Here is a 25,898-nt window from a genome sequence, read left to right on the forward strand (position 1 = left end):
ATGATACATTTGTCATAGTTGATTGTGTACTGTGATTTTTCTTTTTTTGGGGGGGGGGGGGGCAGAAATGTCATCTGCCCCCCAAAAAATCACGGAACACAATCAACTATGGCAAATGTATCATTTTGTATTTTGCACATGTCGTTAACCCCCCCCCCCAAAAAAATGCAAAGATTGTTGTTAATATGGTTGTAGCTGAAAATATGTAACAAAAACAATATAGTACACATCTGCAAGAAGGGTCAGCCCAAAAATCCAAACTATCACTCAACAGAAATAAATTTTACCGGAAAATCAATGGGGCCTTCCGATAACCTTGCTTCTCGACCATACATAAGGTACAATGGTGTGAATTTGGTCCCCGTATGAATTGTAGACCGAATAGAGAACAGGGCAGGTTCCAGGTATTGATCCCAATCATTCTGTTCATCATTAACAAATTTGGAGAGCACTCTGGAAAACCGAGAAATTTGAAACATGGAAATAACAACCAACATACCGCAATCATTACCATCCCATAATGTAAGGTAAACTATATATATGCAGTATTTATACAAGCCAAACTTGTTTTGTTATTAGAAGATTGTATGCTAGTCAATAGTCAGCAACTTATTAAAGTGAACCTCCGGACTAAAAATCGACTCAGCAGCTCTGAAAAGGCCTGGTGTTTCTTTAACAGTTTCACAGCATCAGAACTTTGTTTCTCTTATACAAGCCTCATTTTTAGCTGCACAGAAGAAAACTGCCCGGGCTTTTTTCCCCTGATGCTGTGCAAAGCATGATGGGATTTCTGATTTTGTTGTTCTCGTTCTGCTGTTTTGGTGCAATTTTTTTTTTTATTACATTTTGAGTTTGACATTTGAAGCCTAGTGTGTGCAGCTGGGAGAGGTTATCAGGACACAGGACAGTTGGAACTGTGTCTCCTGCTCCCTGTCACCTCCTTTCAACCAAAAAGATGGCTGCCCCCATGACAAAGATGGCAGCCCCCATGAATCACAACATTTGCCTGTTCTTTTAAAACAGGGTGGGTAAGAGATTATATTACCTACCTATCCTAATTAACATAACTAATGTAACTTGTTGACAGTATGTTTAGGCTGAAGTTCCCCTTTAAGTGCCATTTTTACTACATGGCAGTCTGCATATAAAACGGAAAGCAAGGGTGCCAGCAAACATAAATGTGGGTATAGCTTATAAAAGGCTCATTAACTACATGCCCAGCCTAATACAAGATAAGAGGCAGATCCATTTGGTGCCAAAACAAAAACATGAGTTCGTATTAATAGGATCATACAAATGTCATTTTAAAAATACAATATATTATATAGATATACCTTTTTAATATTGGCATTGGTTCTTTGAGCCAAACCATTAGTTTGGGGGTGGTAGGCTGCTGTTATGCTTCGCTCTATCTGCAGCGCTTTACATAAGTTAAGATTGATCTAGGATGGGATATAAAAGAAGGTAAAGACCTATTACATTATCATTTGTATGCAAAAAAATAAGTTTTTATATGGTACTAATTTGTAACCTTATGAGGAGAACTTTAGCAGACACTAAAGTCTGGATTGCAACCATGACTCGGCTGCTGCATCCTGGGCTTGGCTGGGTGTGGCCCACACATGCCCAGCAATCTCTATCGCTCTCATGGATGGAGAACAGAAGCTATGTATGAGTGGCTTTGTTATATTGGGTCTGCACACAGCATATTTGGCCAGGCCCAGTGTGGATGAACTCATTTACAGCTGTGCTCCAGACCAGATGATAAAGGACCCAACGCTGCTTCAATATCTAACATAATGTCTCACACTATCACTCTGGAAAAGTTAATACAAAACAAAAAATTGACAGGACAATTGTTTATGTGAAAGTATCACGTTATACATCATTGACAAAATCCCGGCCCTGGTCAGACAATATCCGCTTTGGGCATCCATGACGGTAAATCAAGGAGCATAATGTTTCTGTGACCTCCAATGCCGTTTTCGTTTTTAGGGGAAATGCTTCTACCCACTTCGAATAATGGTCTGTGATGGTGAGAATATAAATGTAGCCACGTGGTGTTTCCGGGAAAGGGCCTACTGAGGCGATACCTAACAATTCCCAAACGTCTGTAACCTAACCAAAGTCCAAACGAAAAAAAAGATAAGTGTATTGAAAGTAATCATCTTAACATAGTTAATCTAAAGCATAACAATATGCACCTTAAAGAGACTCCGTAACAAAAATTGCATCCTGTTTTTTATCATCCTACAAGTTCCAAAAGCTATTCTAATGTGTTCTGGCTTATTGCAGCACTTTCTGCTATCACAGTCTCTGTAATAAATCAACTTATCTCTCTCTTGTCAGACTTGTCAGGCCTGTGTCTGGAAGGCTGCCAAGTTCTTCAGTGTTGTGGTTCTGTGATGCATCTCTCCCCTCCTGGCCCCTCTATGCACACTGCCTGTGTATAATGATCTCTTGAGATACAAAAGGAAGGATGTATACAGCCTGCTTGTGTATGGATGTATTTTCTATGTGTGGACATACTGTACATCAACCTACTTCCTGTTTTGGTGGCCATTTTGTTTGTTTATAAACAAACTTTTTAAAACTGTTTTTAACCACTTTTAATGCGGCGAGGAGCGGCGAAATTGTGACAGAGGGTAATAGGAGATGTCCCCTAACGCACTGGTATGTTTACTTTTGTGCGATTTTAACAATACAGATTCTCTTTAATGCTTTTTAGGGGTTTCACATCTCCGATTGGAGATGTATTAGTAATCATTATATTCAATGTCAAAATAAAAATAACAAACACAATTTTATTATGGTAACCTCTACATACCTAGTCCTGCGTACGTTAAAAAGGGGCGCTGGGAAAAAAGGGCGCCGGGTTTTTAACGATAAGCATGGATAACGTTTAAAAATGTATTGTACTGTATTTCGTTTAAAATTAATGTTTTTTAAAGTTATAAATCATTAAATAATGTGCATTAAATCGGCAATTGTAAAAACGTTAATCTTTCGTTTAAATACTGAAACGTATAATAACGTTAAAAAAAAAAATTACTAAGTAACCCTCCCTGTACCTACCCCTAACCCCTAGACCCCCCTGTTGATGCCTAAACCTAAGACCCCCCCTGTTGGTGCCTAAGTAACCCTCCCTGTACCTACCCCTAACCCCTAGACCCCCCTGTTAGTGCCTAAACCTAAGACCCCCCTGTTGGTGCCTAAACCTAAGACCCCCCTGTTGGTGCCTAAACCTAAGACCCCCCTGTTGGTGCCTAAACCTAAGACCCCCCTGTTGGTGCCTAAACCTAAGACCCCCCTGTTGGTGCCTAAACCTAAGACCCCCCTGTTGGTGCCTAAACCTAAGACCCCCCTGTTGGTGCCTAAACCTAAGACCCCCCTGTTGGTGCCTAAACCTAAGACCCCCCTGTTGGTGCCTAAACCTAAGACCCCCCTGTTGGTGCCTAAACCTAAGACCCCCCTGTTGGTGCCTAAACCTAAGACCCCCCTGTTGGTGCCTAAACCTAAGACCCCCCTGTTGGTGCCTAAACCTAAGACCCCCCCTTTTGGTGCCTAAACCTAAGACCCCCTGTTGGTGCCTAAACCTAAGACCCCCCCTGTTGATGCCTAAACCTAAGACCCCCCTGTTGGTGCCTAAACCTAAGACCCCCCTGTTGGTTTTTTCGTTTAAAAATAATGTAAAAAAAAATGTACTGTTTTTCGTTTAAAAATAATGTTTGAAAAAAAATATTGTACTGTTTTTCGTTTAAAAATAATATTTAAAAATGTATAAATCATTAAATGTGTAATCATGAGAAGCAGTAATAAAACATTAAGTCTCCGGGCGCCGCTTTTAAAACGTTATTTTTCACCGGCGCCCTTTTTTCCTATCGGGCGCCCATTAAACGATATTTATTATAGGAGTGAATGGCGGCGCCCGATTTGTCCACTAGCCTCAGGCGCCCGAATTTACTGTTTCCCCTAGTCCTCTATGTTCTTGCTCATACCATGCCAATAATAGCCCGCTGTAAATGCTTTTCTGGTCCTCACCATGCCAGTATGACCTCCACTTGGAGTGCAGTGATAGTCTTTGAAGAGTTCCTTAGCTTCTTCTACAGAACTAATGACTCATCTATTACCACCATAGAAAAGCTCATCTCCTTAAGGCTACTTGCACACCAAGACGTTGCGTTAGGTGCTACGTTAAGGTCGCATAACGTGCACCTAACACAACGTATGGTGCTGCAAGTGAGGACGGTAGAGTGAGCCGCGTTAGGCGGCTCGATTCGTATAATGTCTCCCAGAGTGGCGCTGATTGGCCAGCGGGACCACGTGATGCGGAGCGAGACACTCCGCATCACGTGGTCCCGCCGGCCAATCAGCGGCCACCAGTGCAGTGAATATTAAGTAGCCATGTGCGCGGCTACTGTAGCTGGCTCTCCCCGCCTCCTCTCCACCCCCCACTACGCATGTGCAAACAGTCTAACGCGGCTATAGCCGCTGTAACGCCGTAGCATGCTGCACTTTCCGGAGAACGTGCAGCGTTACATGTAACGCAACGTGGGCTGTGTGAACAGCCCACTTGTGTTACATTGCTGTGCGTTGGGGGAGCGTTATAGGCGCACTAACATGCGCCTGTAACGTCCCTGTGTGTAAGCAGCCTAAATATATCAAAAAATGATTATAATCAAGTCAATCAAAAGTAAGAAAATGTCTGGTGACACTGTACCTGTGTGCTATGTGCAACCTTCATCTTACTTCCAAATTTGCTGTGCAATATTAGTCGATTACTGAACTTGTATGTATTAATGCAAGATTACTCCCATGCCTATACTGTGATTATTGTGTGCTCCTTTGTAAAGTGTTTTTGTTCTACAAATCATAATAGATTAGCACATAAATACAAACCTTGTAGTGTGAATCCTTTAGCATATCTTCGTAGCGTTAGTCGTTTGGTCTTATCGAAACCATCGGGATAAGACACAAATTTTAGAAAGTTAAAAACTTCAGACTATCTCCTTGGCATCCCTACAAAAGACAGAGGAAGAAGTAGCATGCAATATTTCCTGGCACTTAACAAGAGCTGTTAACTAAGTAATCTCAACTCTTCATGTATTCATGGTAATCTTACCAGAAGCAGCACACATGTTCTGTTTTTCAGGCTTCATAGACATGACTGTGCGCAGTTTTACAGCCAAACAGTATCAGGAAATAACTGGAAAAACAAAACCCATGGAACATAAATCAGATGACTGCCAGGAAAGCAAATTATGCTCAATGTGGCTAATTGCCCCTTTTAAAATGAAAGTAGGCCTGAAGCAATTAGTGTACCTTTCAATAATTTTTTTTCAAAGGCGGTCCTCTTCCTGTACAGTTTGGCCACAGCAGGATTTCTTGTACAGGACTGTGCTTATGGTCATCAGCAGTGTGATGTGAAGGTAGAATGCATAATGCCACTGACAGTGCCCTGTTACCAACAGTTGCTAACTGACTTGTTTTGAATATATCTCCATTATATTGCCATAGCTTGAGAATGTATTCTTTCCAAAGTGGATGCCTTTCTGATGGTCATCAATATACAATGTAGCATCCATGATGGCGCTTATTGGTGTAAAATATTGTGTTTTTCCAGGGGGATGCTGTCAGGGTGCAGATATAGTAGCCCTTGGCTGGTAAGCTGGTGATGGGACTGATCTGGGACCTTGGGAGACAAGGACAGATGGCCACTGTCTTTTTACCACTTACTGTGTTGATCTGCGTAGCAGTTCATTTTGGCACACGGCTCCGAGAGCCGAGCGCCAAAGCTGGGCAACGAAATAGCAGCAATGCTATGCTGCCCACCCTGCATAACGTTAATTTGGGGCTCTGGCAGCTACCAGACCAAGAATTACATCTCCCTCCGAGTTGCAGCAACCAGGAATAGTATTTAACGCTGCTTCAAAGTTTAGCGGCAGCAGGGAGAGACTTCATTCGGCTCTCCCTGTGCCAAAGTGAGTGACACCAATATAATATGTACCCATCAATCTGCTCTCTCTTTGACTACCCCTGCCACCCTTGTCTGTCTGCCCCACATTAACCACTGATTCTCACCACCCTCCTCTTATGGCCCACCACTGTTTGTGGTGTTCTCGTTATGTCTAGTTATGTTGGCAGAATTTAATATGTGGCTTCATGTTTACTGCATTTTGTAAGTGGCATATTGTGAAATGTATTTCATATGCATCATTGTTAAATTTCAGATTTTGCGTCATGGGTGTTGAATTTTATGTGGTGTAACATTTACTACATGTCATATGTTCTCTTTGACCAGATTTCATATGTGCTGTATCACTTATTGCATTAAAAACATGGCACAACACTTGCTACATTTCACATGTGCTGCCATGTGTCTGAAATTTCTTAACTCGCAAAACATGTATTGCATTTAATTTGTGGTGTTACAGTTGCTGCATTTCATACGTGGCATAACGGTAACAGCATTGCATATGTGGTGCATATGGCAGCCTCCGTAGAAGCGTATCTGCGTGAAACGGCCGTAAGGCTCTCATCCCCCAGCACCCACCGCACAGCTTTACCAGCAAACCGGTATGTTACGTCTCAATATGCATACAATTGAATCCACGATGTTGCACCATGTGTTATGAATAAACAAGCAGTTTACAGCAGTGCCGGCATTTCTCATCCTTTTCTCTGCCTGCATAACGGTAACAGCATTGCATATGTGGAGCAACACATTCCCTGTGGTGTTAACCGTTGCTGCATTTCTTTTGTGTGGTAATGATTGCTGCATGTATTTGATGATCATGGCAGCATTTAAAAAACAAAAAAACACTCAAAACTACTATTTTAATACTGTCCATTGACAGGCTACTTACTGTTTACAGATACCATAGAAATGTGCTCTGGAGTCTGCCACCGAGCAGACTAACATTTAAGTCCTCAGAGTGTCAACTATTAACTCTTTGTGGTTGTTTGCATGTTAAATATGGAGTTTGGTTTGTGAGTTTGGTCCGTCAGTGTGAGGTGGACATAACCCTTAAAGAGACTCTGAAGTCTCTTATAAATCTTTTTACTATAAAATCCTGTGTAATATGTTAGCCCTACTTAAACCGCCGCATCCCCACCACTCTAATCTAACTAAATCTCCCCAAACTCCCCAGGGGGCGACCCGGCAGCGCTTCTGTGAGAGGCAGAGCTATGAGCTGCAGCTCTGCCTCTCAGTGCGTCTGTCAGCCCGGATCGCCGCCTCTCCCCGCCCCTCTGTCTTCCTTCACTGAGAGGGGCGGGGAGAGGTGGAGAGCCGCTGCTGACAGACGCGTATGAGGCAGGGCTGCGGCTCATAGCTCTGCCTCACATGGAATAGTAGAGGGCAGCAAAATCCACGACCAATAAAGTCGTGGATTTTGCGGGGGAGAGGGAGAGGGGAGTTAGGGGGGATTTAGATAGATTTCAGTGGCGGGGATGCGGCGGTTTAGGTAGGGCTATCATATTACACAGGATTTTATAATTATTTTTAAGCAGGGCTGGTTCAAGTAACCATTGGGCCCTACTGCAAAATTACCCTGGGGGCCCCCCAGACACCCCCTGACCAAAAAGCATCAGTGGGGGTCCTTTGTTGCAGCCAAATTTCCCCCCCCCCCCGGGGCCCCTGAGCTGGCTACTGACCCGCCCCCAATCACCTCCAAACTTAACTGTGCTCCCTGGGGCCTCTGCAGTGTCTGTCAGTGTAGTGTCTGCCTGCCTGCCAGCACAGATGAGACGCTACTCTGCCAAAGACTCTGCAGAGTCAAAATCTTCTGTACAATTATGCAAACCTGCTACATTAAAAGGGGAGGCATATTTGGCAAGTTCCTTTGCTGCTGGTATCCATGCACTCTGTCCTAGCCACTTACAGTCCTGCAATTTGTCAGCACTGCTAAACTTCAATACTTTGCTTAGAAACATTTCAAAATCCATTCCAGCAACAAGTTGGCAATTCGGTTAGCAATCAAGGTTTCCTGGCCGAGCCCCAATTGTAATGCTAAGATTGCATTATTAGTTCAATCTACCATAATTACTAAGGAAAACACAGCACTTGATGCAAGAAACTTGGTTTACTAACGCAAAATATTTCTTAGCTAATGCAAAACGCAAGCAACAGCAGAACTATACAATGGCAAACACAAATAAGAAAACATACATGTACAATCGTTACAATAACTAAACATGAATGAATACTTATCCTTTGAAAGCGCTGTGAAATCCACAGCAGAACATCAGTGGTGCATGGAAGATGCACATTTTTTGCACAGAAATAGATGCGTTAATGTTGTATTCTTTGGAACCCATTCTTGGTGAGTCCGTCTCGCACAACAATCACACTGCAACTGAAGTGTGGGGAATAAAACATTACCACAGTTTTATCACTTTATTTTTTTTAGGGGCCTCAAAATAATTAAAGTTCTAATCGCTAAATTTCATGTGAATAAGTTTCACTGTTGTGAGACTGACCATATTGATGACGTTCTGACCATTTTCTGTCTCCAACATATTGCAGGCCACGCAAACATCTTCAGCGTTTCCGAAGGATTGGCAATTAATGCACAAAATGTAGTTTATGTGGCACATGTCACTGATAAAAAAAAAAAAAATGAAAACAAAAAATACAAAACCCCTAACCTTTTATTTCCCAGTAGTGTGGCTGCTATTTCATGCCGATAGCGTGCTACATCTTCTGAATGTGTGCTCACATTACACACAGAGGCATTTGTGAGATATTCTTCTGCAAACTAAGGGACAGTATGTTTCAGAACACATTATACAGTGTAAGATGTCAGCAGACAATATTGTCCTAAAAGATGTGTTAAACTATCATCCGTTAAAAGCTTATTACCTTTAGGACTAGCACACCACAGCTATGGCCATCCATTTGCAGATGGTGTTTTGGCACAATCATGTTCCACTTTGCTGGGGCGTTATTTTTTCTCCTAACTCTCAGAAAATTCCTTCAGGTCAAACCAAAAAAAGGCAGAATTAGAAGCCACATTTGCATAGATTGCAAACAGGCACAATGTACATAGCTTGTGTCTTACATTATACCTGACAACAATTACTGCCAAGTCACCCCTTTTACATTTTTTATTTTTGAATTTCAATCACTTTAATTGCAACCAACATCTTGAAATGCTTCACTGCATAAGTGTTGACTTCTTGCAGAATTGATATACTAATTACTTTGAACCCCAAAAATGTAAAACTGTGTGACATTGGCTGTTTTACAGAATAAAGTACCTCCCAGTTCCGCATTGTCTGTCTTTCATACTTGTCTTCATGTCCCAACGGGTCAATGAGAACCACGGTACTGCAATAGTGTTGTGCAATCTGGCAATCAAAAAACAGCAATTAGTATTGTCCACCGCAATAAAAAAGAAATGTGTTCAATAGCCATAGTTCAGAAATGCACTCCACCTTCATACCAGTATTAATGCACGCATTATGTCGTATTGTGCGCAGTACCATTACAATGTAGTTTACTAACAGTACTAATCTTATAATATTGCCCAAAACAACTCAATGTGCCACTCTGAAACTACCCATAGTAAAATATATCAGTATTTGATGTGGCATACACTATAAAGAGACTGTAAATATAAAGTGCAGATTACTCCATACATACCATTAGGATCCAGTAATTGCCAGTATTTAGGAAAAAAAATTTCTGTAGGGATTATAAAATATACACATTTTTCATGTAACATTATACTGCAATTGGCAAAACAATAAATCTGCATTGGTTTATATGAAACAATAATACAATGACAAAGAAATTTTGAAATACGCTGTAGGATGGCATGAAAGTCATTTAGGTCACAGGTTACACAGGAGGGCATCACACAGGCATTGAACCAGTGGTAATCGCCCAACTTCATCTCTCAAGTGAAGTCCATTTACATTATCAGCTACTGCTTGATAAACATTAGTATCTGCCTTTTCAACTTTGTCTGCAGAGAAACGTTCAGCATCCGCTAAACGCAACGCACCCAAGCACCTGTGTCAACTGCTTAACTGCTAACACTCTGCATGTAGCATAACAAATAACTGGCACACAATGATATTTTACACACAAATCAGTATGACTGGTATTGTTTGTGCTTTGACATACCTCTCCAAGGGACCGAAATTTGCCATTCTATAGTGCAGTGGAAATAACTGAAGAAACGAGATGTACCTGTTGCAAAAAGGGAAAAAATCCTTAAGCTAACCTTAATTCAGTTCAGTATTAAATATACAGTGAAGACATGGACTTGAGCATAGCGTGGTGTTACATGGAGCTGATGGCCCCCTATTCTGTTTTCCGGTATAGGTAGCCCCCAGTTGCCTGTTTTGGCACCCTGTATAGGTAGCCTGAGTACCCACACTCATTACAGGTAACCAAACAGCCCCTCACCCCAGTATACGTTGTCACACAGCCCCCACCCAAATGTATGTAGCCAGAGTCCCCTACCTCATTTCTGGTAGGCAGATGGGCCCCCTATATGTAGCCAGAGAGCCCAGCTCTGCTACTGTAGGTAACCAGAGAGCCACATCCCCTAAATCAATAGCCAGGGAGCCCCCACTCATTTTAGGTAAGCAGAGAACCCCCCCTCACAAACTATAGGTAGTCAGAGCCTGGCACCCTCATTGTAGGTAGCCAGAGAGGTCCCTACGTTAACACAGGTGGCGCTGTTAACAATGGGACGAGATACCTAGCAGGAAAAAAATGCATAGTGTCTGGATCCCAGAGAGCAGAGTTACTGCTCCTGCTGCTCACTCTGCATGTGCCAGCAGTAGAGCTCCTCCACTCCAATGCATTGTCCCTGGTGATGACCCACCCCACACATTACTCAGGAAATGGCTTTGGTTTACAGACACACACGTTACCTCATCCGGTTTGATGGCACTCAAATATGCATTGATGATCATAAAAAAAAGTAACTAAATTATCACCATACTCTATTTTGAAGTATGCTACTAAGTGTATCAAAGCATTCTTTTTATCACAAAAAAGCACACCAAGAAAAAGGAATTATCAAAGCATTCTTACATCATCAGTGAGCCAGTTCTTTCCTTGCAGTGTCCGAAAGGTTGTCGTACAACAGTCTGACAACTGCCTCAATTCGACCACAATCTTGTTGGGCCCACATCTTCAGCACTATACACACAAATATAAAACCTTTACATCAATTTCTATTCAAAGTAACAAACTTTATTACAATTACTAGAAAAATTACTGATTACTCACATTTGTACTTAGGCCAACGGGGCCAAAATCGTAACCATTCTGATACAGGGCCAACTTCTTAAACATGCTTACTACAAAAAAAATTTATGCGTGCTCAACATCAAGCTTAACCCTTACAAGTCTGGCTGTGCAAATCTGGCTAAATTGGCTTATCATGAGGCATTGCTCATGCAAAAATGCATTTGCTTTCGCATGCCAAACTTTGCAGGGTCAAGAACCAAAACCGCGAAGCGGTTGCCCTGTGGGAATTAGTTCATGCTAAATAGCACTATCCAGGAGCGCCACGGGGAGGCTTCCCAATGCCCCCATACAACCGGGGATGGCCCCCCCCGGCGCTGGCCACGCTTGAGGGGGTGGTCCGCACCACCCAGCCTCCCCCTCCAGGGTAACACTGTGGTCCCTAGGCAGTGAGAGAGCCTGGGGCCCCGCAGTCCCCCCGGTTGTATGGGGCCATTGGGAGGCCTCCCCGTGGCGCTCCTGGATAGTGCTATTTAGCATGAACTCATTCCCGCAGGGCAACCGCTTCGCGGTTTTGGTTTTTGACCCTGCAAAGTTTGGCATGCGAAAGCAAATGCATTTTTGCATGAGCAATGCCTCATGATAAGCCAATTTAGCCAGATTTGCACAGCCAGACTTGTAAGGGTTAAGCTTGGTGTTGAGCACGCATACATTTTCTTGTAGTAAGCAACTTCTTAAACATGCAGGTAAAGGGTCAAGGGGGCCAACTGAGGTTTTAAACAAAGCGTTCAATACAACACCTTCATCTTCAACCAGTCCATTGGAAGAATTACTCGACTCCTTGCCAGCATTTACTTGTACATCAGAAGTGTTGGTTGGGACTTTGCAACAGGGAAATGTAGTTTTGAGGCTTAGATCAAGCAGTTCATCTAATGCATTTTGAATGTCCATTTTGTCCTCATGAGCGTCACATTCCACATTGCTATGCAAAACGCTTTGGTTTTCTAGGTTTCCACTATTAAATATGCAGATTTGATTTATTGGTTGGGTGAAATGGGCGTCTCTTATGCTGCTCACATTAGACACAAGCTGATCTGTTGCTTTGATTGTTTTGTAGGGACTCCTTGATGTTGTCTTCTTGGTTGTCTTCTGACTGAATGTCCATGGTTCCTTGTTTGTATGGTTTTAAATGGGACCTGCTAACAGCTTGCTTTATAATTTTCCCATCTTCGGTGGCGAGGATCACGCTTTTTCCTGATATTGTTTGAATAATGTAGGGTCTTGCTCCAATCTTCCTCCCTTTCTTCCTTTTTTCCTCCTGTTATACAGCAACACTTGTTCTCCAATCTGATAGTTAATGTTACAGTATTTCTTTAGTTGCTTCTTCATGTACGTTCTTTGCTGCTTCTCTTGCGATTTTCCCATGTTTTCTTTCACTGCTTTGTTTATGTGGTCTTGCTGTTCTACTCTAAGCTTATTTTTGGTGGCATACTCCTCCTGCTGTGGAAGGATGATTGTGGCATACTCCTCCTGCTGTGGAAGGATAATTGTGGCATACTCCTCCTGCTGTGGAAGGATAATTGTGGCATACGCCTCCTGCTGTGGTAGGATAATTGTGGCATACTCCTCCTGCTGTGGAAGGATAATTGTGGCATACTCCTCCTGCTGTGGAAGGATAATTGTGGCATACTCCTCCTGCTGTGGAAGGATGATTGTGGCATACTCCTCCTGCTGTGGAAGGATAATTGTGGCATACGCCTCCTGCTGTGGAAGGATAATTGTGGCATACTCCTCCTGCTGTGGAAGGATAATTGTGGCATACTCCTCCTGCTGTGGAAGGATAATTGTGGCATACTCCTCCTGCTGTGGAAGGATAATTGTGGCATACTCCTCCTGCTGTGGAAGGATAATTGTGGCATACGCCTCCTGCTGTGGAAGGATAATTGTGGCATACTCCTCCTGCTGTGGAAGGATAATTGTGGCATACTCCTCCTGCTGTGGAAGGATAATTGTGGCATACTCCTCCTGCTGTGGAAGGATAATTGTGGCATACTCCTCCTGCTGTGGAAGGATAATTGTGGCATACGCCTCCTGCTGTGGTAGGATAATTGTGGCATACTCCTCCTGCTGTGGAAGGATAATTGTGGCATACTCCTCCTGCTGTGGAAGAATAATTGAGGCATACTCCTCCTGCTGTGGAAGGATAATTGTGGCATACTCCTCCTGCGGTGGAAGGATAATTGTGGCATACTCCTCCTGCTGTGGAAGGATAATTGTGGCATACTCCTCCTGCTGTGGAGGGATAATTGTGGCATACTCCTCCTGCTGTGGAAGGATAATTGTGGCATACTCCTCCTGCTGTGGAGGGATAATTGTGGCATACTCCTCCTGCTGTGGAAGGATAATTGTGGCATACTCCTCCTGCGGTGGAAGGATAATTGTGGCATACTCCTCCTGCTGTGGAAGGATAATTGTGGCATACTCCTCCTGCGGTGGAAGGATGATTGTGGCATACTCCTCCTGCGGTGGAAGGATAATTGTGGCATACTCCTCCTGCGGTGGAAGGATAATTGTGGCATACTCCTCCTGCGGTGGAAGGATGATTGTGGCATACTCCTCCTGCGGTGGAAGGATAATTGTGGCATACTCCTCCTGCTGTGGAAGGATAATTGTGGCATACTCCTCCTGCTGTGGAAGGATAATTGTGGCATACTCCTCCTGCTGTGGAAGGATAATTGTGGCATACTCTTCCTGCTGTGGAAGGATGATTGTGGCATACTCCTCCTGCTGTGGAAGGATAATTGTGGCATACTCCTCCTGCTGTGGAGGGATAATTGTGGCATACTCCTCCTGCTGTGGAGGGATAATTGTGGCATACTCCTCCTGCTGTGGAAGGATAATTGTGGCATACTCCTCCTGCTGTGGAAGGATAATTGTGGCATACTCCTCCTGCTGTGGTAGGATAATTGTGGCATACTCCTCCTGCTGTGGAAGGATAATTGTGGCATACTCCTCCTGTTGTGGAAGGATAATTGTGGCATACTCCTCCTGCTGTGGAAGGATAATTGTGGCATACTCCTCCTGCTGTGGAAGGATAATTGTGGCATACTCCTCCTGCTGTGGAAGGATAATTGTGGCATACTCCTCCTGCTGTGGAGGGATAATTGGGGCATACTCCTCCTGCGGTGGAAGGATAATTGTGGCATACTCCTCCTGCTGTGGAAGGATAATTGTGGCATACGCCTCCTGCTGTGGAAGGATAATTGTGGCATACTCCTCCTGCTGTGGAGGGATAATTGTGGCATACTCCTCCTGCTGTGGAAGGATAATTGTGGCATACGCCTCCTGCTGTGGAAGGATAATTGTGGCATACTCCTCCTGCTGTGGAGGGATAATTGTGGCATACTCCTCCTGCTGTGGAAGGATAATTGTGGCATACGCCTCCTGCTGTGGAAGGATAATTGTGGCATACTCCTCCTGCTGTGGAGGGATAATTGTGGCATACTCCTCCTGCTGTGGAGGAATAATTGTGGCATACGCCTCCTGCGGTGGAAGGATAATTGTGGCATACTCCTCCTGCTGTGGAAGGATAATTGTGGCATACTCCTCCTGCTGTGGAAGGATAATTGTGGCATACTCCTCCTGCTGTGGAAGGATAATTGTGGCATACTCCTCCTGCTGTGGAAGGATAATTGAGGAAAGCTGTAGAAGATGAAGCAAACACATTAGCAGGGATATGTGAGGGGTGCAGGCTAGTTAGTATTGTAACTTATTTTCTGAGGGCGTGTAATAACTATTAGTGTAAACAATGGTGCAAAATACAAAATGATACATTTGTCATAGTTGATTGTGTACTGTGATTTTTCTTTTTTTTGGGGGGGGGGGGGGGGGGTGGAAATGTCATCTGCCCCCAAAAAAATCACGGAACACAATCAACTATGGCAAATGTATCATTTTGTATTTTGCACATGTCGTTAACCCCCCCCCCCCCCCCAAAATGCAAAGATTGTTGTTAATATGGTTGTAGCTGAAAATATGTAACAAACATTATAGTACACATCTGCAAGAAGGTTCAGCCCCAAAAATCCAAACTATCACTCAACAGAAATTTTACCGGAAAATCAATGGGGACTTCCGATGGAAACCTTGCTTCTCGACCATACATAAGGTAAAATGGTGTGAATTTGGTCCCCGTATGAATTTTAGACCGAATAGAGAACAGGGAAGGTTCCAGGGATTGATCCCAATCATTCTGTTCATCATTAACAAATTTGGAAAGCACTCTGGAAAACCGAGAAATTTGAAACATGGAAATAACCAACATACAGCAATCATTACCATCCCATAATGTAAGGTAAACTATATATATGCAGTATTTATACAAGCCAAACTTGTTTTGTTATTAGAAGATTGTATGCTAGTCAATAGTCAGCAACTTATTAAAGTGAACCTCCGGACTAAAAATCGACTCAGCAGCTCTGAAAAGGCCTGGTGTTTCTTTAACAGTTTCACAGCATCAGAACTTTGTTTCGCTTATACAAGCCTCATTTTTAGCTGCACAGAAGAAAACTGCCCGGGCTTTTTTCCCCTGATGCTGTGCAAAGCATGATGGGATTTCTGATTTTGTTGTTCTCGTTCTGCTGTTTTGGTGCAATTTTTTTTTTTTATTACATTTTGAGTTTGACATTTGAAGCCTAGTGTGTGCAGCTGGGAGGGGTTATCAGGACACAGGACAGTTGGAACTGTGTCTGCTGCTCCTTGTCACCTCCTTTCAACCAAAAAGATGGCTGCCCCCATGACAAAGATGGCAGCCCCCATGAATCACAACATTTGCCTGTTCTTTTAAAACAGGGTGGGTAAGAGATTATATTACCTATCTATTCTAATTAACATAACTAATGTAACTTGTTGACAGTATGTTTAGGCTGAAGTTCCCCTTTAAGTGCCATTTTTACTACATGGCAGTCTGCATATAAAAAGGAAAGCAAGGGTGCCAGCAAGCATAAATGTGGGTATAGCTTATAAAAGGCTCATTAACTACATGCCCAGCCTAATACAAGATAAGAGGCAGATCCATTTGGTGCCAAAACAAAAACATGAGTTCGTATTAATAGGATCATACAAATGTCATTTTAAAAATACAATATATTATATAGATATACCTTTTTAATATTGCCATTGGTTCTTTGAGCCAAACCATTTGTTTGGGGGTGGTAGGCTGCTGTTATGCTTCGCTCTATCTGCAGCGCTTTACATAAGTTAAGATTGATCTAGGATGGGATATAAAAGAAGGTAAAGACCTATTACATTATCATTTGTATGCAAAAAAATAAGTTTTTATATGGTACTAATTTGTAACCTTATGAGGAGAACTTTAGCAGACACTAAAGTCTGGATTGCAACCATGACTCGGCTGCTGCATACTGGGCTTGGCTGGGTGTGGCCCACACATGCCCAGCAATCTCTATAGCTCTCATGGATGGAGAACAGACGCTCTGTATGAGTGGATTTGTTATATTGGGTCTGCACACAGCATATGTGACCAGGCCCAGTGTGGATGAACTCATTTACAGCTGTGCTCCAGACCAGATGATAAAGGACCCATCGCTGCTTCAATATCTAACATAATGTCTCACACTATCACTCTGGAAAAGTTAAAATACAAAACAAAAAATTGACAGGACAATGGTTTATGCAAAAGTATCACATTATACATCATTGACAAATTCCCGGCCCTGGTCAGACAATATCCGCTTTGGGCATCCATGACGGTAAATCAAGGAGCATAATGTTTCTGTGACCTCCAATGCCGTTTTTGTTTTTAGGGGAAATGCTTCTACCCACTTCGAATAATGGTCTGTGATGGTGATAATATAAATGTAGCCACGTGGTGTTTCCGGGAAAGGGCCTACTAAGTCGATACCTAACAATTCCCAAACTTCTGTAACCTAACCAAAGTCCAAACGAAAAAAAGGAGATAAGTGTATTGAAAGTAATAATCTTAACATAGTTAATCTAAAGCATAACAATATGCACCTTAATGCTTGTTAGGGGTTTCACATCTCCGATTGGTTTTCCTGTCCGCTGGCATTTATCACATTCGGATATCTAAATCATAATTATTGTATTAGTAATCATTATATTCCATGTTAATATAAAAATAACTGAAACACAAACATTTTATTATGGTAACCTCTACATACCCAGTCCTATGTTCTTGCTCATACCATGCCAATAATAGCGAGCTGTAAATGCTTTTCTGGTCCTCACCATGCCAGTATGACCTCCACTTGGAGTGCAGTGATAGTCTTTGAAGAGTTCCTTCGCTTCTTCTCCAGTACCAATGACTCTTCTATTACCACCATAGAAAAGCTTGTCTCCTTAAACGTATCAAAAATGATCATCAAGTCAATCAAAAGCAAGAAAATGTCTTGTGACAATGTACATGTGTGCTATGTGCAACCTTCATCTTACTTCCAAATTTGCTGTGCAATATTAGTCAATTACTTAACTTTTATGTATTAATGCAAGATGACTCCCATGCCCATACTTTGATTATTGTGTGCTCCTTTGTAAAGTGTTTTTGTTCTACAAATCATAATAGATTAGCACATAAATACAAACCTTGTAATGTGAATCCTTTAGCACATCTTCGTAGCGTTAGTCGTTTGGTCTTATCGAAACCATCGGGATAAGACACAAATTTTAGAAAGTTAAAAACTTCTGAATATCTCCTTGGCATCTCTACAAAAGAGGAAGAAGTTAGCATGCAATATTTCCTGGCACTTAACAAGAGATGTTAACTACCGTATTTTTCGGACTATAAGACGCTCCGGACTATAAGACGCACCCAGGTTTAGAGGGCAAAGACCAGGGGGAAAAAAATATAGCAAACCTGGTGTGTCTATGGTCCAGGGGCATCTTGTGGATGTTCTCACAGCAATTATTATAGCCCTCCTGTACTTTGTGTGTCTCCCTGTGTCCTCCTATGCCCCTTGTGTCTTCCTGTGTCCCTATCTGTCCCCCTGTATCCTATGTTTGTCCCCCTATGTGCTATGCTTGTTCCTCTGTGTCCTCTGTTTGCCCCTGTGTGCTATGTTTGTCCTTTTGTGTCCTCATCTTGTCTACCTGTTTCCTCAGCTTGTCCCCCTATGTGCTATGCTTGTCCCTTTTGTGTAATCTGTTTGTCCCTGTGTCCCCAGCTTGTCCCGTACTCTATGCTTGTCCTGTTGTGACCTCCGCTATCTGCCCTCCCCCCCACCCCCAGGGGCATTGCCTGGGTGTTATGTAGTTATCGGCAGCCATGTGTCACCGCCCCCCGCAGTGTAATTAGCTACATCAGTATAATCTGATTGGCCCCCGCTGTGTAGTTAGCCGCTGCCATGTATAACCTGATTGTCCCCGGGCCCGCAGTGTAATTCGCCGCGTCAGCATAATCCATTGCACCCCGCTGTGTAATTAGCAGTCATTCTTCCCTCTAGTGCCGGCCGCCTGTAATGACGCAACATGAGGGAAAGAATTACTCATATGAGAGGTCTCTAAGCAGCGCGGACTTCCCGAGATGGGGTGAGATATGGCTGCTAATTACACAGCGGGGCGCAATGGATTATGCTGATGCGGCGAATTACACTGCGGGCCCGGGGACAATCAGGTTATACATGGCAGCGGCTAACTACACAGCGGGGGCCAATCAGATTATACTGATGTAGCTAATTACACTGCGGGGGGCGGTGACACATGGCTGCTGATAACTACATAACACCCGGGCAGTGGGATTAAACAAACCGGGACTCCCTGTATTCGGACCATAAGACGCAGTGACCTTTTTCCCCCCACTTTTGGGGGAGAAAAAGTGCGTCTTATAGTGCGAAAAATACGGTAAGTAATCTCAACTCTTCATGTATTCATGGTAATCTTACCAGAAGCAGCACACACGTTCTGTTTTTCAGTCTTCATAGACATGACTGTGTGCAGTTTTACAGCCAAACAGTATCAGGAAATAACTGAAAAACAAAACCCATGGAACATAAATCAGATGACTGCAAGGAAAGTGTCAAAGAAAAGCAAATTATGCACAATGTTGCCAATTGTCCTTTTCAAAATAAAAGTAGGCCCGAAGCAAAGCAATTAGTGTACCTTTCAAGAATTGTATCTTTTTTTCCCAAAGACGGTCCTCTTCCTGTACAGTTTGGCCACAACAGGATTTCTTGTTCAGGACTGTGCTTATCGTCATCCGCACTGTGATGTGAAGGTAGAATGCATAATGCCACTGACAGGGCCCTGTTACCAACAGTTGCTAACTGACTTGTTTTTGAATATCTCCATTATCTTGCCATAGCCTGATAATGTATTCTTTCCAAAGTGGATGCCTTTCTGATGGTCATCAATATACAATGTTGCATCCATGATGGCGCTTATTGGTGTAAAATATTGTGTTTTCCAGGGGGATGCTGTCAGGGTGCAGATATAATAGCCCTTGGCTGGTAAGCTGGTGATGATGGGGCTGTTCTGGGACATTGGGAGACAAGAACAGATCCACTGACTTTTTACCACTTACTGTGTCTATCTGCGAAGCAGTTCATTTTGGCACACTGCTCTGAGAGCCGAGTGCCAAAGCTGGGCAATGTAATAGCAGCAATGCTATGCTGCCCACCCTGCATAACGTTAATTTGGGGCTCTGGTCAGCCGCCAGACCAAGAATTACATCTCCCTCTGAATTGCAACAACCGGGAATAGTATTTAACGCCGCTTCAGAGTTTAGTGGCAGCAGGGAGAGACTTCATTCGGCTCTCCCTGTGCCAAAGTGAGTGACACCAATATAATATGTACCCATCAATCTGCTCTCTCTTTGCCTACCCCTGCCACCCTTGTCTGCCCCACATTAACCACTGATTCTCACCACCCTCCTCTTATGGCCCACCACTGTTTGTGGTGTTCTCATTGTTATGTCTAGTTATGTTGGCAGAATTTAATATGTGTCTTCAGGTTTACTGCATTTTGTAAGTAGCATATTGTAAAATTAATTTCATATGCATTATTATGTATGTTAAATTTCAGATTTTGCATCATGGGTGCTGAATTTTATATGTGGTGTAACATTTACTACATGTCATATGTTCTGTTTCACAGGATTTTATATGTGCTGTATCACTTATTGCATTAAAAACATGGCATAACACTTGCTACATTTCACTTGTGCTGCCATGTGTCTGAAATGTCTTAACTCTCAAAACCTGTATCGTATTTCATTTGTGGTGTTACATTTGCTGCATTTCATAGGAGGAGTAACAGTTACTGCATTTCATATGTGGCATAACGGTAACAACATTGCATATGCGGAGCAACACACTCTCTGTGGTTTTAACAACCGTTGCTGCATTTCTTTTGTGTGGTAATGATTGCTGCATGTATTATTTGATGATCATAATGGCAGCATTTAAAAACAAACAAAACAAACCACTCAAAACTACTATTTGAATACTGTCCATTGACAAAGGCTACTTACTGTTACTCACAGATTTAAGGGAAATGTGCTCTGGAGTCTGCCACCGAGCAGACTAACATTTAAGTCCTGAGTGTCAACTATTAACAACTCTTTGCGGTTGTTTGCATGTTGAAAGTGGTTTGGTTTGTGAGTTTGGTCCGTCAGTGTGAGGTGGACGTAACCCTTAAAGAGAATCTGAAGTCTCTTATAAATCATCTTTTTACTATAAAATCCTGTGCCCTACTTAAACTGCCGCATCCCACCACTCTAATCTAACTAAATCCCCCCCCTAACTCCCCAGGGGGCGATCCGGGCAACGCTTCCGTGAGAGGCAGAACTATGAGCCGCAGCTCTGCGCCTCAGTGTATCTGTCAGCCCGGATTGCCGCCTCTCCCCCGCCCCTCTGTCTTCCTTCACTGAAAGGGGCGGGGGAGAGGTGGAGATACGCCGCTGACAGACACGTGTGAGGCAGGGCTGCAGCTCATAGCTCTGCCTCACATAGAATAGTAGAGGGCAGCAAAATCCACAACCAATAAAGTCGTGGATTTTGCGGGGAGAGGGAGGGGGTAGTTAGGGGGAATTTAGATAAATTTCAGCGGCGGGGATGTGGCGGTTTAGGTAGGGCTATCATATTACACAGGATTTTATAATAAAAAATGATTTTTAAGCAGGGCCGGTTCAAGTAACAATTGAGCCCTAGGGCAAAATTAACCTGGGGGCCCCCCAGACACCCCCCGACCAAAAAAGCACCATTGGGTGCCCTTTGTTGTAGCCAAATTCCCCCCCTGGGCCCTGTAAGAACTTCACGTTTCACGCCTTTATTCCGGCACCAGCAACTCATTAGTAAGAGCTGCAAACACGACTCTCATCACAGCAACAGGCGTCTTCAGAGCTGGGAGTTTATTCAGTACACAGATATACTGTAGTGATCTGCTCAGCTGCCTGTGCAGGCAGGCAGCTTTTTGACCATTGTTCAGGTCTGCATTCTGCAGGTCTCTGGAAGAGAGACCTTTTGTCAGTTTTTCAGCTTGCTGTTGCTGAAGAATTTGCATACGTTTGTCATGCAAATTGCCTAGCCACATCCCTTCTACGCTTGCTCTATATATACTATGTGATATCACAGACCTTCGCTGGTCATAAGGATTCTTCCTGTGAAACACTCCGGAGAGTGTCAGCCTTGCTCATTGTTTGAAGATTAGCTTAGAGTAATTCCTGGGACTGCAATAAGCAGGTTTCCCTAGTGCAGTTAGGATTGCATATCTGTTTTGTCTGTTGCGATTGTCCGGTCCCTGCAGTGGTCGACAGGAAGTCGTTCTGATCTTTGTTCTTGGAGTATAGCTGGAGCAGCGGTTGCTACCAGCTATCTCCTCTATCTGTCTTGCCTGGATCGCACTCGCCTAGCACTAGTGCTGTGGATCCGTCTGATATCCATCTCTCTGTCTCCCTGGATCACACTGGCCTCTTTTCGCTAGTGCTGTGGATCCTATCTCTCGCCTGTTCCTGTTTTCGTGTGTCTGTCTTGTCTGCTACGAACGCTTGCTGGAGGCTCGGTGAGGTAACCGTTAAGCAAGCACTCGCATCCTCTGTTTCATGTTTGTCTGTCGGTGGTTAGTTAGGCGTGCTTGTCTCTATTGTGCTTATCACGTGGAGACCGCGCATAAATGCGTGCACTGTTGCGAATGAGTGCGGTGTTCGCGTTTAGCTAGCGTTTGTTGTTTTCCGTATCTCTTCATTGTATGATTTGCTGTGCCTTTGCTAAACACATACCACTCCTCTATACGATGCAAACCTTCTTCCGTTACAAAAAACAATTCTTTGTTAATCTGGAAAAACCTGTACCAAGATTATACGTGTGTTAAAAAGATTAAGCCCGCGCTTGCAGTTGGCGACCACGTGAGAATTTCCTGTTATAAAAGTGTATTTACAAAAGGTTATGAGCAAACCTATACGGAAGAGATCTTCACAATACAATCTATCAACACCAGGGGTCTTAGGCCTCTTTATAAGTTGAGAGATCTAGCTGGGGACGCCATTGAGAGGTCATTCTATGATGATGAACTACAAAAAGTGTCGCTTCATAAAAACAGAATTTATCAGATAGAAAAAATTATAAGAAAGAAACGTGTGAAGGGGAAAACCTTGTACCTAGTTAAGTGGCTCGGGTACCCTGAAAAATTCAACGAGTGGATTCAGGAAAACCAGCTGATCGATATATAAAATATGCAGACCGAATCCTTTTATATTACCTTACCGTGCAACGCCTCATCAAAAATTTACCCAGAGAATACCATTTCAAACTATACAACCAAATTGGCTAAATCTGTGGAACTTCGCGGCTCGTGGGAAGTAGCGCTCACCGAAATACAGTATCCGCATTCATGGTATACCTTTGAAGGACCCGAGGTTATTTTTCACGCCGGGAAACGTGGAGAACCGTTAAGCGATTATTATGTTAGAGCCGGGTATTATCACACTATGGACGATCTTATCAAAGGCGTTAATCATAGACTCGAAAAAGCAAAGTTACCTCAAGACCAGATTAAATTGAAGTATGATGAGGCTAAAAGAACCGTTAGTCTGTATAATTCACCCACACACATTTTCATACCGGGTAAAAAATTGGGACATATATTAGGTTTACCTGTACCAACACCTGAACAACTGAAGCAGCTAAAAGCAGGTTACCATCCTTACTACCCACCAGATCCGAGTCAAACACCCCAAAACACCAAAATATTCTACCCCGATATCAGAGCGGGATTTTACACGCTGTTTGTGTATACGGATATAATAGAACATCAACTAGTAGGGGATGCCTACGTTCAATTATTGAGGACCATTGAAGCCGGTGGTAGAGGCGGTGGGATAAACACACAAAGATACAGCAGACCCGACTATATACCGCTCTGCAAACACCACTTTGATTCAGTAACCATTTCAATTCAAACCGATCAAGGGAAACCTGTTAGGTTTAAGTACGGAAAAACCATTGTGAGACTTCATTTCAGACAGCGACACGCTGCCGCAAATTGAAATGTCGCAGAGACTGTACGGTGACCCAAATATCTACACCCGATATTACCTTGCACAAGCGGGCTATGGGTTGGAAGGTTTCCACGGTGATGAATTCATGCACGGGGCGGGTCTTATTCAGAGGTTTGTTTCGCCGAGTCGTTCCATTATTTCGAAAAAGCATAGAACTTGTAAAGCCGCATGTGAAAACCGCAGCCAGAAATATTGCCAAAGACGCTGTCGCAACAGTGTCAACGGCGGTGTTGGATAGAATAAACAGGCCAAAACAAGACCAGGGGGGATCGGGTGTGGTACACATTCACAAAAAAACACGTAAGAGAAAACGACGCCTTGACAAGATATTTCTACCCCCATTTCTGAATAAAACAAGCACTCGCAAGAGACACAGACGGCAGAGAGCAAAAGACCGTTCCCCAGGAGACATCTTTTAGCCGTACAACATGTCATTTGTACACAACTGTTCGGCCGAGTATGCCAAATCCGAATTGGATATCTTTCAAATACCGCCGACACAAACAAGTATTGAAAAATCCCTTTATGCAGAAATACACCCTATTGCAGCGCTAGCCGACGGCACCCCCTTGGAATTCTTTATATCGGGAAGCGGTGAATATTACTATGACTTAAATAACACGCTGCTTCACATCACCTGCCGGATAGTTAAAGCGGACAACACACTCCTGCAGGATGGCGCGCGTGTGGCCTTGGTTAATTACCCTATAGCCAGTCTTTTTAGTCAGCTAGATGTATCCCTCGGCGATAGATTAGTATCTACAAGTGATAACCTGTATACCTACAGAGCCTATATAGAAACACTTCTAAACTATAACGCGCAGACTTTGGCAACGCAGTTTACATCCGGGTTATTCTATAAAGATACAGCCGGACAATTTCACACTAGAGCGTTGAACGGCGACAACGTCGGATTCATCAAAAGAGCGCAGTTTACAGCAAGGTCCAGAAGTGTCGAGCTAGTTGGGCCGATCTATGCCGATGTCTTTAATCAGCCAAAACTGTTCCTGAATGGATTAGACCTGAAGATTAAGCTCACCAGGAATAAAGACGCTTTTTGCCTTATGAGTGCCGAAGCTGATGCGTTTAAGGTTCAAATACAAAACGCCTCATTATATATTAAAAGGGTTCAAGTCTCACCGGCTGTGAGGATCGGCCACAGTCAGGCCCTGTTAACCGCTAATGCAAAATACGCCATTGACCGGGCGTGTCTCAAAGTATACAGCATACCAGCCGGGACACGAATTGCCAACTTTGAAAATCTTTTTCTTGGCAATATTCCAAAAATCGTGATACTTGCGCTGGTAGGAAATGAAGAGTTTTCTGGAAGTTACCAGAGGAATCCGTTGTGCTTCAGTCATTACAATGTAAATTATGCCTGCCTGTATTTAGACGGGCAACAGATACCTGCAAAACCCTTCTAACCTAATTTCGACGCAGAAGCCGCCATCCGAGAATACATGTCTTTGGTGCACATTACGGGTAAACAGAAGACGGATAATGCACTATCTTTTGACAGGTCTGAGTTCATGAACGGGTACACCCTGTTAGCGTTTGATACAACTCCGGATCAAGAAGTTGGGTCGGGACACATTTCACTAGTGAAAACCGGCAATCTGAGAGCCGAACTGCGTTTTGCCAACCCCACTCCAACAACCGTGAATATGATTGTGTACTCTTTAAATGACAACGTCATTGAAATTAATCATAAGAGAGGTTCTGTATGATTATTAACAACAATAATGAATAATTTTGAAATTGAAAGCATCTTGAAAGCTGATTGGTGCGCAAGACGTGTCTTTAGAGATGTTACCTTGTGATTTCTTACCGACATATAAAGTTGTTCAGAGGCCAGCGGCGTACATCGTGAATACAGACCGTTCATCGCAGCGTGGTCAGCACTGGGTTCTAATAATGTTATTGGATGAAGACACGGCTCTTTTTTTTGACAGTTATGGAATGTCACCAGATAATATCATCTTTCCTAAGGATTTCATACAGTTCTTAAACAGGAATTCTGACTATCACCTATAACAATAAACCGCTGCAGTCTACAGATAGCGCTGTGTGTGGGCATTACTGCATTTATATGCTCCATCACATAGCCAGAGGATATAAGCTAGAAGAGTTATTGAAAAGATTTGACAATTTTAAAACTAA

At 43.2% G+C, this 25,898-nt stretch overlaps 1 protein-coding gene across 1 annotated transcript; it reads left to right on the top strand.

Annotated features, from left to right (window-relative positions):
• Window positions 1–24,166: 24,166 nt before the first annotated feature.
• On the top strand, window positions 24,167–25,162 carry LOC137544585 (uncharacterized protein F54H12.2-like). Its single transcript, XM_068265685.1, has one exon. The coding sequence runs from the start codon at window positions 24,167–24,169 to the stop codon at window positions 25,160–25,162; it is 996 nt and encodes a 331-aa protein (XP_068121786.1).
• Window positions 25,163–25,898: the final 736 nt, after the last annotated feature.

Source organism: Hyperolius riggenbachi, chromosome 1, assembly GCF_040937935.1.
Source record: "Hyperolius riggenbachi isolate aHypRig1 chromosome 1, aHypRig1.pri, whole genome shotgun sequence".
In the NCBI taxonomy this organism is placed as follows: domain Eukaryota; kingdom Metazoa; phylum Chordata; class Amphibia; order Anura; family Hyperoliidae; genus Hyperolius; species Hyperolius riggenbachi.